At 36.8% G+C, this 13,552-nt stretch overlaps 2 protein-coding genes and 1 pseudogene across 2 annotated transcripts; 2 read left to right on the top strand and 1 right to left on the bottom strand.

Annotated features, from left to right (window-relative positions):
* The first annotated feature begins 6,343 nt into the window (after positions 1-6,343).
* Positions 6,344-6,736, top strand: LOC142164173 (uncharacterized). Its single transcript, XM_075221451.1, has one exon. The coding sequence runs from the start codon at positions 6,344-6,346 to the stop codon at positions 6,734-6,736; it is 393 nt and encodes a 130-aa protein (XP_075077552.1).
* Positions 6,737-8,383: 1,647 nt separating this feature from the next.
* LOC142164172 (uncharacterized) lies at positions 8,384-8,848 on the top strand. The gene has a single exon (XM_075221445.1). The coding sequence runs from the start codon at positions 8,384-8,386 to the stop codon at positions 8,846-8,848; it is 465 nt and encodes a 154-aa protein (XP_075077546.1).
* A 115-nt stretch (positions 8,849-8,963) lies between these two features.
* Positions 8,964-11,470, bottom strand: LOC142164170 (uncharacterized; annotated as a pseudogene).
* Positions 11,471-13,552: the final 2,082 nt, after the last annotated feature.

Genomic DNA, 13,552 nt, shown 5'->3' with positions numbered 1-13,552 from the left:
CGAGCTGTTCTACCACCCTCAACCTGATAATATTGGCCGAGCTACCTGGATCCACAAATACACGTTTAATTTGAAATGTATAACAAGGAAAGAGATTACCAGTGCATCTTTGTGAGGCTGAGACAAGGTCTCTATGTCCTCGTCACTGAATGTGAGAGTGTCCTCGGGTATGTAACCTTGAGTTCGCTTTTCTCTGGTAATGGATATTTTTGTTCTTCTAATCATGGTTACTTGTGGAGCATCGATGCCTCCTAAGATCATATGGATGATATGTTGTGGCTCTTTTGTTTCATTCTTCTTGCTCGCCTCTCTTTCCTGGAAATGATTTTTGGCTCAGTCGCTGAGGAATTCTCGTATGTGACCTTTGTTGAGTAGTCGGGCTACTTCTTCCCGTAGTTGCCGGCAATCTTTGGTCATGTGACCGTGCGTGTTGTGAAATTCACACACTAAGTTATCATTTCTTCGCAAAGGATATGATTGTACAGACCTTGGCCACCTATGTCTCTGATTTTACTAATGGCGAATACGATGCCTAAAACGTTAACATTGAAGTTGTATTCCAACAAGCAAGGTGCCTCTGTTGGCCCTGTGTGCCTATCGAATCCAGCTCTGCTAACAAGTCCCCAAGGATTCTGGCCTCGATCCATCCTCCGGTCATTGCGGGGTATGTTGCGCCTTGGTGTGTTTCTTTTATCTTCAGTGTATAGTTGGTATCTCTTTATTCGGCTTTGATTCCTTTGCCGGAATCCTGGTAGCATATACGGGCTCGAAGGGGCTCCTAGTTGGTCGTCTTCTACCCTGATCTTTGATTGGTATTGGTTGTGGACGACCGACCAAGTCACGGCGGGATATTAGACTAAGTTCTGCTTTAGTTGCTTCAAAACTACCGAGCTTTGCTCGTTAAAACCTTGACTGAAAGTCTGCACTGCCTAGTCGCCGGAAACCGATGGTAGTTCCATTCGTTCCATTTGAAAGCGAGATACAAACTCTCGCAACATCTTGTTCTCCCTTTGCTTGATTTTGAAGACGTCGGATTTCCTTGTAGCTACTTTGATGGCGCCAGCATGTGCCTTTATGAAAGAATCTGCCAGTATGGAAAATGAATCTATCAAGTTTGGGGCCAGGTTGTGAGACCACATCATTTCCCTTTTTGAATGTGTCTCTTCGATTTTGTTTTAGTAGGACAGACTCAATCTCGTCATCCTTTAGGTCATTTCCCTTCACTGCACAAGTGTAAGCAGTGACGTGCTCATTGGGGTCTGAGGTTCCATTGTACTTCAGAAGGTCAGGCATTCTGAACTTCTTTGGAATGGGTTTTGGGGCCGCTTCCTGTGGGAACAACTTTTGTATAAATTTCTTCGAATCTACACCTTTTAGAATCGGGGTGCGCCGGGAATTTTGATCGACCCTAGAATTGTAGGTCTGTACCTTCTTGCCGTTGGCTTCTATCTTCTTTTTGCCCGACTCGATCCTCTTTTTGAGGTCCTCAAGCATCATTATGATGGCGGGGTCGGCTGCCGACGCGTTGTTGCTTGATCTTTCTGGTACCTACTCGGCTCGGGGAGCCATTTCCGGAGCTACTGTGCTGGGAGTCTTTTGGTGGCTTTGTAGTTGAGCAATTACCAGCTGTTGTGCTTGTAACATTTCGAAGATGACATGAAGGCTAACCCCTTGTTCTTCCTGAGCTGGGGTTTTTTGGGCTTCTTGTTGATCTTCCTGTTGTATGCTCCTGTTGGTGTGGGAGCTTATTTCAACGTGTTGAGCATTGCACGAGACCACGTCTACGAGAATTGGTTCTGGTCATTCTTAGGGTTTCGTGGTGGTACACCAACACCTGGAACATCCACACCATTCTCTCCATGGTCCTCAATATTTTTGTTTTCACGTGTGTTTACTGAGTTAGACATTTTGACTTGAAAACAATGATCTTAGACAAGAAAAAGTGTGAAAGGTAACTTGCGTTATGTAGTAAACCAGCAAGAAAATAATCACTATTATTTTTAGCCGCACGGTGGGCGCCAAACCATTTAACTTGAAAATAGTAATTACAATTAGATTTGATTTTGTGGTTCTAAAAATACGTGATCTATTTTTATGCTAGTTGTTAGGCAATGGATGCTAAGTAAAAGACATGGAAGCAAGCTAATATCTTGAAAACAATGTGATAATCAAACCGAATAACTATTAATCGGGACCTCGAGCTTCCATATTTGGGGACTCGAGGTCGAGTTAGATGCCTTACCGAGGATAGTCGACGAAGAATTAACAGTTATGGTAAATTCAATGGCGGCTATTTATGGACAATAATAAGCAATAAATGAAGAACAATGAATAGAACACAATAAATGTAAGTAGTAGAGTCAAGAGAATTTATTTTAGAAAGTAGAGAATGTTCTTGTATATTCAATATTGAGTATCTTATTCCTTTACAAATGACAAGGATCCCCTTTTTATATGAGGGGGAATCCCAACATAGTACAAATGCATTTATTACAAATATACGGGGTTGATACAGCCTTTAATGCCTTGATTCGGGTCTGAACTAGCCCACTAGACTTTGTCAGCTCTAGTTACACGCCTTGGAAACTTGCCACTTTTTCACCATAGCCATCGATCTGTACTGCCCCGAGGTCGGATGTCGATAGCCCCTCATGTGTGAATCTCGACCATAGCTTCGATCCTTTGAAAACGTGCTTACGAGGCATCGTAATGACCAAAAATTGGACCATCCGATTTTACCGTATACAAGAACACAATAGATGCAAGTGGTGGAGTCAAGAGAATTTGTTAATTTGGAAAGCAGAGAGAATGTTCTTGTATATTCAATATTTAGCCTCATATCCCTTAGAAAATGACAAAGGATCCTCTTTATATATGAGAGGAAAATCCCTATGTGACGTGTGTAGTTATTACATAAAGTGGCTAGTACGACCACTCAATCAGCCTGGTACAGGCTGTCATTGTTTGTGCAGGCGTCATCATAAAGTACTGCTCTTTGGGAACTTCCCGCTTACTTGCGATAAGCACCAGTTCGTTCTGCCCCAATACAGGGCACGAAGAGTCCTCGAAGGCATCAGACCCCGGGCTATTCTCCGGGCCCTTTGAGATGAGATTACATAATAACTTGTCAACCGTAAAATTGGTCTTCCCAATTTTAGCCGTATACAAAGCATTTTCCCTATCTATTGCAAGTTTTTCTCCCTTTGTTTTCCTATTCTACTGACGCGTCTTTATTTTGCATATAGGATGTTGCAAAGTTCAAGGCCGAACTAAAACAATGTGTGGTCGAGCTTAAGAGAGTCTCGTGCGAAGAGAAGGCCTTGAGGCTCCTTTGTAGTCAGAAGGAAGAGGATCTTAAGGATCTCCGAATTGCTTTGGCCAAAGCTCGAAAGAGCGAGTCCAAGCTAGACGAGCAGGTAACTTTGATTTTAACAGGGTTCAACATTTTTGGCCCTACTTCGGAGGCTAATACTTTGATGTCTTAGCTGCAGCATAAGCTAGACATGATTGGGCAGCTCTAGGGCGAGGTCAATCAAGTTCAGGCTGATTGCCATCAATGGAAGGAGAACATGGATAATTTTTCCACTGAAAAGGAAGTTGTTAAGGCTCAAATGACCTTGATTGAAGCTCAGCTCCGCGGTGCTGAAGAAAAAGGCTTGGCTCATGCCAGGGAAATCGAGGGGCTGGGGGCGGAGCTGGCTAAAGCCCGGACTGAAGCTGCATATGCTAAGGCTGAAGCTTCGCAAGCCATGGCCGAAGCTGATAAGACGAAGGTTGTGGCCGAAAAATCCATTGCTATATACATGAGAGAATCTGCGGTAATTCAAGCTAAGTTAAGGGTGGCCTCCAACTGGGTGAAATGGAGAAATGAATTGGCTATGTGTCAAGACCCGAGGGAGATTCTCGAGGAAGTCAGTTCTCGAGGGTTTGACCTTGCCAAGGAGATAGCCGAAGCACAAGCACCAGAAACCAATGTTCGGTTTCTTGTCTCCTCTGATGACGAGGACGTGGTGAGTGGCTTCGGGGACGATGAAAGTGAAGAAGATGCTCCTGAAGGGGAAGAGGCTCTAGAAGATAAAGCTACCGGAGATGAAGATGGCACTCCCGAGGACGTGGCCCCAAAATTAGATTAGGTTTCTATTTTTGTATAAGAGTCCTTCGTTGTAATATGCTTTGTAAATTTTCCAGATGAATATAAAGTGGATTTTTGCTCTGTTCTTGATTTGTGCTGACTTTTTATTTTTCCTCCGCCTATGAAAATTTCAGATGATTCACATCTTAAGTTCGAATATTGGTTTAGACTCGTAATAAGCCCTTAGGCTTATATTGCCCAAGATCGTACCCCTTAGGGTTTTAGATGATCTCCGAGCCAAATTTAAAGTCAAATTAATGCGAGCTCGGGTCCTTTGCATCCGGGTTAAATGATAACGGGGTCTTATACTCCCATAGGTCTTTGACACCATATTTCTTTCTTTTTAAGATGGCCCTTAGGCTTTGTTTTAGAATTGTCCCTTAGGCTCTTTTGGGTTGGCCCTTAGGCTCTTTTAGTTTTGCCGTTAGGCTCTTTAAATTGGGTCGTTTCGGTCTCTAAAAATAGCTATATAGTTTCCCTCACTTTGGCTAAAAGACATAATGAAATTTTAGTTATGCGTTAGCATGTATTTTGTACCCATTGGGTTTTTCGAAGGCTTGACGTATCGGAACCTTATTAGTCGTTTTGTTTGCATGGACATAATCAAATGCCTCTTAAGGGTTTTCCGAAGGCTGGAGTTATCGAAGCCCTTGGATTGTTGAGGGCTAATTTATCGTAGCCCTTATATTGTTCGGGGGCTGATTTATTGAATTTATATTGTTCGGGGGCTGATTTATCGAAGCCCTTAGATTTTTTGGGGGACGAATTTATCAAGGCCCCTTATATTTTGCTTTTTCCGGGGGTAACTTATTTTAATCGATTTTCAATGTTTGAAGGCCTTTAGTTTTATAGCAAAAATTGGACGTCTCTGAATCGCATTATTTTGGTCGTAGCCTTTGTGTAACCGTAGTGTTTAGTATGGTCGTAGCCTTCGAGTTTGTCACTTGGACTTGTTTCCCGATAACTTTCCGGACTTGTTCGAAAAGTTAGTCCCCGGGTGAGTTGGCCTTGGCCTTCGTTTCGTGGGGGTGCCTCTTTGAGGTCTTATATTGACTTTCAATGACAGTCCCCGGGTATCTTGGGGTGCTTTGGCCATTGAGCCTCTTCTCGTAGGATTGTAAGTATAAAGCTCGTATGAGATACAAAGTGTTTATTGATATAACCAGAATGGTTCTTCAAATAGTTAATATATGCGTACATGTTTTGCCATCGGGGCTCGATTATTCTCTATGGACACGGTTCATTTGACCGTTTGGCCCATTTGAAAGTTCTCCTGCCGAGGCCTTTTTAGGCGCGAAATATCTTTCTCAAAGCTATAACCTCCGAGGGTGATGCCCCCCCAGTATTCGAAGTTGAATGAAAAGAAGCCTTGAATACTTGTTGAGTGACCCTTAGGTAGAATATAGGTGTTGTCTCGTTAAAAGCCTTGCCGGATAAACCTATTTGGGATAAAACCCGATCTAAAGGAAAACAGTGTACAACACATAATTTCAAACCTAAGGTCTTAAATCGAAATTACTGTTTTTTTACAGTTTGGACTGTGAAATTGGATTCACAGCCATAAGTAGTAAGTAACGTGAAGCTAATTCAAATTACAGTACCATTGTTTTCTTGCAAAACTGCTACATCATTGTCATGGTGTTAAAGTGCTAAAGAATTACATCTGTAATGAACACACAGGCAGGTGGCCAACCACCTTTTGTGGCTGCGCTGCCTACCAAACCTCCTCCAAACATTGCACAAACATCAGGGAACATAAATAACAACAAACAACCGATGGATTAGTCCAAAATTCTGAAACCTTACACTTTAAATGCTGCAATGCATGAGCAACAGGAAGTTGAGCCAATTCCCATTCGTCCACCTACAATATTGAATGGAGAACATGTTATTTAGTTCACAGAAGCAGAAGTAGAAAGGATGGATATCATCGAAGGATTACAATATGCAATAGTTGGTAAATGTTCTTATGGTAGCCCAAAAATTCAACAATTGCGTAAGTTAATACCAATTCAATGCGGAATTAAAGGTGAGTGTAACATTGGATTTCTAAGGGATAGGCACATTTTGATTAGAATGACGTTAAGGCAGGACTATCTTCATTTCTCATCAAAAACTCATTACATAAAGGACAGGGATGGCTATTAATATCAGCTTAGGCCATTGATTTACGACTCAAAGTTTAGAGCAGATGAAGAAACACCCAAGGCAATGGCTTGGATTTCATTCCCAGGTCTATTGCCAACCTTTTTTGTGAAGGAATGTCTATTTTCTCTAGCTACAGCAGTAGGTAAACCTATGCATCTAGACATGGCAACAATTAATAAAACTAGACCTAGTTGTGCTAGGGTGAAGGTACTAGTTGATCTACTTGCAGATTTGCCTAAAAAGGTGAGGATGGAAATATTCAATGAAGCTAATGGAACGGCAAAAACTGAATGGGTGAGAATTCAATATGACATGCTGCCTAAATATTGCAGACATTGTAAACTTCAAGGGCATGATCAATTTGAATGTTGGAGGATACACCCTGAACTATATGTGGAGAAGGAGAATGCTAACCAAGCAGATACAGCTAAGAAGCAGGACATAGGGAACTCATAGCCTATAATGATTTTATCTAGTGGAAAGATCATGGGTAATGTGAATGTTACAGCAAAAGAGCAGTGGAAGGAAGTGAAGGACAACAGAGTTAGAAATGTAGTAAATCAAAATACTAGTCTCAATAATAATGGAATGGAGATGGCACCAACTAAGCAGCTTGAAAACAATAAGAACGAGGGTACAAGCACTGTAGATAGACAAGCAGAAGCACAAAGCAACAGTGGTAAGAATTGGCGGCAGTAAACAATGAAGATAATGATCATGTTCAAGTAGCTAACAAGTTTGCAATATTACAAGGGATGGATGAATAGGAAGAACCTGTTAATCAATTGGCAATAGTGGCAGCTAATGTAGCAACAAACAGTTCAGCCGTTCATAACCAAGCATCTACAAAGCAAAAACAAAAACATATGGGCAATAATGAGGGAAAGCTAAATCCAGCAGCACAAGCTTTCCATCTTAACTCATCGGGTATTGGTTCGACTAATGGTCTAGTCAATGGAAAGGAGGCATCAAAAGCAAAAAAGGATAATGCACAATGGGTATAAAGAGTGAAGATCAATACATCATGCCAAGAAAACCCATCACAAGATACATTTGTGAACAAGGAACTTAATAAAACTACAAATTCTCAAGCAGAAAGGTCAAAATCGTCTACATTTAAAGAAAGAGTGCAAGGCTGTGAAGGCAGGCTATGGGATGCACAAAGGGAATACGATTCAGAGGAGAACAAAGTACCAATAGGAGCACAAGCTGATGAGGAACCAAATGAGAAGGACAAAGAAGAAGATGAGCAAAGTGTAAATGAGCAAAGTGTAAATGGAGAGCTCCATGACAATGACAACAATACAACTAGTAATTTTTTAATAATGGGAGGATTAGAAATTGTTGAGCACAACAATAATTATCAGATAGCAGAAGTCACAGAAATTAGAAACTATGAAGGAAGAGGCCCAGAGGTAAATGATCCTGGAGGAACAGAAGACAATAAACTTCAGAAATCACAAGAAGACCCACAAGGAGACAACCCAACAGAGAAGGAGAAACAGTCAAAACAAAAAACATAAATAGTAAATGTTACTGTTATATTGGAGAAAAAGCAGTTGCAGATGTTAAAACGAGGAGAAGAGAAGGCCTTGGTCCCTAAAAAATGCATTTGGAGCTACATCAGGAGGGAAGGAAGACAATGAAGAAGGAGAAGAACCTGGTAGATCAGGATACGACATGGATCACGAATCGACTACCCAACACCTTATGAATGCTGCAAGGCAAGGTGACTTATCACCTACGCAAGTGGAAAAGGCAAAATCAGCAGCAAAAGGTAAGAAGAAGCAACAAAAAGATAATTTTGCAGCACCAAAAGCTAGGGTGCACACAAGGAGAACACTAACTAAATCCAACAATCAGTGATGAATGCTCTCATTTGGAATATAAGGTCAGTCAACACACAGCGGGCCTTTGAAAGGTTGACAAAAATGCACAGGGAAAATCACTATGATTTTGTAGGATTAATGGAGCCAAAGCAACAAGCAAAAAAAACTGGAAAGGTACAGAAACAATATAGGACTTACACATGCAATTTCAAATGTTTCCAACAAGATCTAGGCTTTCATAGATGAGGTATTTGAGGTAACTGTTATGTACAATATGGTACAACAATTAACACTACGATTGTTTCATACTGAATCGCATGTGGAGTTTGTCCTAACATTGATATATGCTAAATATGATGCAATTGAGAGGATAGAATTATGGGATTCATTATATGCAATGGCAAGGGATATGGATGTACCATGGCTTATAGGAGGTGATTTCAATGTAATATGGGATGAAGAAGATAAGTTTGGTGGGCTACCTGTGTCATTGAATGAAATTGATGATTTTCGACACTGCGTCAACACTTGCAATCTCTTCGACCTTGGATTTAAACGCAACATATTTACATGGTGGAATGGGAGAGCAGAGGAAGACTGTATATTCAAAAGGCTAGACAGATGTTTGGCCAATGTTGAGTTCCAACAAACATTTCCAGGAATAGAGGTGCAACATTTGTCAAGGACTGGTTCTGATCATAGTCCAATGTATCTGAAGTGTGATATTGAGACTCCATAAATAAAAAAGCCTTTTAATTTCTTGAATTTTTGGGTGGAACATGCGACTTTTAAAGATGTGGTGAAAGAGAATTGGACAGCTGATTTCAGTGCAAATCCTTATATTCTTTTTAATCTTAATACTGCGATGTATACCTGCTGATACATATATTCATTGTTTTAATATTTGTAAGAATTATTGTTTTTCTGTGTTGATAAGTCTCAAGATTATCTCTATAAAATTCAATTTCTTTCTCTATAGTTAATAAAGCTTTATTACGTAATCTATTATATTTAATTATGTCTTTGCAGGTTTTAATATTGTGTTTAACACAATCTATTTTTCTATTTATGTTACTGAGGTTTTTAAAAAGTTTCCATTTCTGGGTGTTATAGAATCTTATGTAATGAAAAGTGTTATGTTTCATTTATAAACAGATTTTATTAACTTGATATGTGATCATTAATCTGAATATAAATCTAATTCATATAGATCTAATATATCTATTTCTTGTGATACAATTAGTTCTGTAAATGCTTGTTCCATTACATATATTAATTCAAAAGTAACTAAAATATCATAAATTTTTCTTTTAACATCGTTATTAAGTCTGTTAAAGATATATAATATAAGTATTTTGTAGTCAATATTTTCTTCTAATAAATACGTGTGGTTGTTCATTCAAATTTACTATTTATCCTTATCATGTGTTTACTAAACATATTCCCTCTAACCTCTTTGTTTATCATAGAGTTTATCATATTTTAATAAGTTATACTGAACAATCTTTTCTGGTCACTACCATGTTTTTCATGCTTCAATCATTTACCGTAACAACGCCTCAACTCTGTGTACTCCCCTAAACGGCTTCCTTGCCTACTGGTTTCCACTTTAGGATGACATAGTCTGGGCTTAACTACTCTCAGCATTATTAGACAGGCAAACTTTCTCAAGATGTTCTTTATAACAGTACTATAACATGATAAACAATTATGATATTCAAGAGATTATAAGGAATATAAGAGTTTAGTTAAACATGATTATGAATAAACTTACCTGGTTTTGTAACTCGTTTGAATGCTCCATAGCTTTCAGAAGTTTGTATATAATCAGATATTTTATTGAGAGAATATAAGAGAGAAGGTGAGTATGAGGATGTCCCTTCTTCCTCGGATTTACATTCTATATATAGAAAATTAAAACGACTCCTACTGTTCACAAATGACTCTTACTATTCATGAACGACCTTTACTGTTCATGATTATGACTCTTACTATTTACTTTACGACTTTTTTACATGACTCTTACTATTCATGAACGACCTTTACTGTTCATGATTATGACTCTTACTTTACGACTTTTTTACATGACTCGACCCTTTACATTATTTGTTTTCAATAGCTGTTTCCTTCATTTGTCTTCTTGCTGATACCTTCATTCTAGTTGGACTTCTGGTACATAGTTATCATCTCCGTTGCACTTTGAACATATGTGGTCTGGATATTTGTGTCCCACTAGTTTGCAGTATCTTGTCAATAACTCGTTTGAAATAAATTCTTTTTTCAATGCTCTGGTAGTTGGTTGCATTTCTGGCTTTAGTAATGATAAAATCCATTTCTGGACTTCATCCATATCTCCTTGTCGTAGTTCTTTTGAGTTGGCATATATCATTAACTGGTCTCTGGAATAATAGCTCCAGATAGCATTTCCTTGTAGATAATTGTTAGCTAGTTCTTGAATAATAGTTGCTATACCAATTATTCTTTTGTTGGCATAGAAACTTGGTATCTCCATTTTCTGTATCTCCGGTTGTTTCTCTATTTCTTCCGGTATTATCATATCTCGTGTTAGTCCTATCTTTATCACCTGTATAATGGGTTTTATTTCATCATATAGTATTTCAGCTGGTGCTGTATAGAATTTGATGAAGAATAGGTTGCCTTTTGTAATTCTTTTGAAGGTGACAAATGCTTTGTATAGCTCTGGTATTCCAATTATTTCTTCTCCGTCGTGGGTATATACGGTGCTGAGTAGTCCGTAGTTGTAACATGTCTTTACTAGGTTGGCTTTTGTTTTTGGTTGGGCTATTAGCCTATTATATCCCTATAGTTTTTGGGTTATATAATCTTGTGTTGGATCTGTAGTAGTAGTTGATCTGGGGTTTAGGTTTAGAAATGTCTGAATTTTATATATATTCTCAATATATGTTTGAGTAATATGGTTATATACCTTTTTGTTGTGGTGTAGGCTATTAGCATAGGTTGTAGTTTGTGGGGTTATAGCTATTGCTTCTTTTGGCTTTTTTGATGTAAATGGCTTATCAAATACGTTGTTTAAATTTACATTGGTATGTAGCTTCTTATTCACCTTTTTGATTGTGCCTGCAGCTGTAGGTAAACAAACTTTGTCATGGGTTTTTTGGAGTTTCCCAACGTCTCCTTCTAATTCTGGAATTTTTAAGTCTTCCGATCGACTTAGCTCCGCATTTTTATAGTCATGCTGCTGACTTTCTAGCTGTTGTAATCTTTTGCCCATACTATCCATCTGTAATGATAGGGTAGTAAGGATTGCAAATATATCTTTCGATTCTTGATTCTCATCAGTTTGAGTACTTTTGTCTTGATAAGTAATCTGCAATAACATTCTTGTCAGTTCGTATTACTTCAATTGTAAATGTAAAATTTTGTATATTCAATACAAGTCTTCTTATTTCCTTTGTAGTTACTGAATCTTGAACTTTCCGTGTTATCCACCATTTTACTTGTGTATTATCTGTTCTTACAATAAACTTGTTATAAACAATATATGGCTCAAATGCTAACAAACATTTATATAATCCAAATAGTTCTTTATTATTTATCTCCCATTTAATTTGTGGTTCTGTGTATGATCCTGAATAATATCTACAATGGTATTCAATTTTTTCATTATCATATTTATATTTTAGAACTCCTCCATAGCTGTGATCACTAGAATCAGTTTCTACAATATATGTGAACTTTTTCTTTTCATCTGGGAAATATAGTTTTGGTAATTTTTTACACATATTTTTTATCTTCTGTATATGTATTTTATCCTTTTCGTCAAAATGATATTCTATATCCTTTTTTAATTTTTTCTGTAATGGTTTTAAGTTTTCTGCTAATTTAGGAATATATTCTCTTACTTGGTTAACCAATCCTAAAAATGATTGTAACTTCTTTTTTGTATCAAGTGTTTCATTTAAGTTATTTATTTTTTGTACTATATGGGTTTGCATTTTTATTCCGTTTTTGTCTATTTGTATACCTAAAAATTCTATTTGATTTTTCATTACTTCTGCTTTCTTTTTACTTAAACTTATTCCTGATATTTCTACAATGTGTATGAATTTTTCTAGTAGTTATATATGTTCGTTCTCTGTTCTAGAATATAACAGTATATCATCTATATATATTATACAATTTTCTAATTGGTTAAAGTAGTTATCCATAAAATGTTGATATCTATCTGGTGCATTTTTATATCCAAATGGTAATACATTCCATTCATAAAATCCTTGTGGTACTGTGAATGCTGTTAACTTCTTAGATTCGTCTTCTAGTTTTAAATGGTAAAATCCTGATTTACAATCAAACTTACTGAAATAGTTATATCCTTGTATTTGTCTGATTTTTAGTATTTTATTTGGTATCGGATAATTATATGTTTTTGTTTTTGCATTTAAATTTCTATAATCTATAACCATATGGCTTTTTCCTCGTTTTTGTTCACTATGCTTATTTACTATAATGTCGGGCTAGTATGTATACTATTACTTTCTTGTATGTACTTATTGTCTAATAATTCCTTTATATGCATTTTAAATTCTGTTAAATTATTAAAATTGTATTTTAAAGGTTTTTGTGTTACTATGCTATTTTCATCTATTAGTTCAATCTTTATTTTTGTTTTATGTTTTTCCCATCCTTGGAGTGGATTATCATTATATAGTAATTCTAATTTATCTTGCAGTAGTTTTATTTTATTTATTGAGAAAATGATTATTTCTATATTATGGTTGCTTTGTATTACATTTTCTAATTTTTGGGTAATCTTTTCACTTCCTTTAATCCAGGGTGTTGTTTTTCTTACTTTATTATTTACTCTTTTTGCTCCTAATTTTTGTCTACACGGGGTAGTAAACCACCAATGTATTTTTGTTATTATATGTGGGTATAATTTATCTAAAAATGACATTCCTAATAATATATCTTTATTTGTGAATTTATAACTATATATTTCTTCTATGGTTAATATTTTATCCCATATTTGTATCTTTATATTTCTTGCTTTGTATATTATCATACTTCCCTCATTATTGAATCCTGTTACTACTATGGGGTTTAGCTGTGAATATTTTACTTCCTGGTGCTAATTCTATTCCAGACATTTTCCAGTATATCTTCGTTTTCTTTTGTTATTCTAACCATTGCGGTTAAACTATCTTCTAGTTTTACAGTTTCTTTTTCTAACATTAAGTTCAGGTTATTTCCTATTTTCTTGTATCTTCTTCCTAAGTTGGAAAATATTATTGTTATTTTTAATCCTTCTGGATTTTCATATGTTTTCGCTTCTAGTGCGAATTCTTCTTTATTCATCTTTTCTTTTTAAGATAGCAAATATATTTATATTCTGTTTTAGATATTATATCGATTAATTCAGATAACCTAACTTTGTTTGTTTTTGTAATACTTAGGTATTCAT

Source organism: Nicotiana tabacum, chromosome 1, assembly GCF_000715075.1.
Source record: "Nicotiana tabacum cultivar K326 chromosome 1, ASM71507v2, whole genome shotgun sequence".
NCBI lineage: Eukaryota > Viridiplantae > Streptophyta > Magnoliopsida > Solanales > Solanaceae > Nicotiana > Nicotiana tabacum.
The sequence above is the reverse complement of the archived record's forward strand: the minus strand, read 5'-3'. Positions and strand labels throughout refer to the sequence as shown.

Bases quoted from the DNA above. Each gene is read 5' to 3' on its own strand.
- LOC142164172 (XM_075221445.1), top strand. From the start codon at position 8,384: ATGGTACAACAATTAACACTACGATTGTTTCATACTGAATCGCATGTG.
- LOC142164173 (XM_075221451.1), top strand. From the start codon at position 6,344: ATGGCTTGGATTTCATTCCCAGGTCTATTGCCAACCTTTTTTGTGAAG.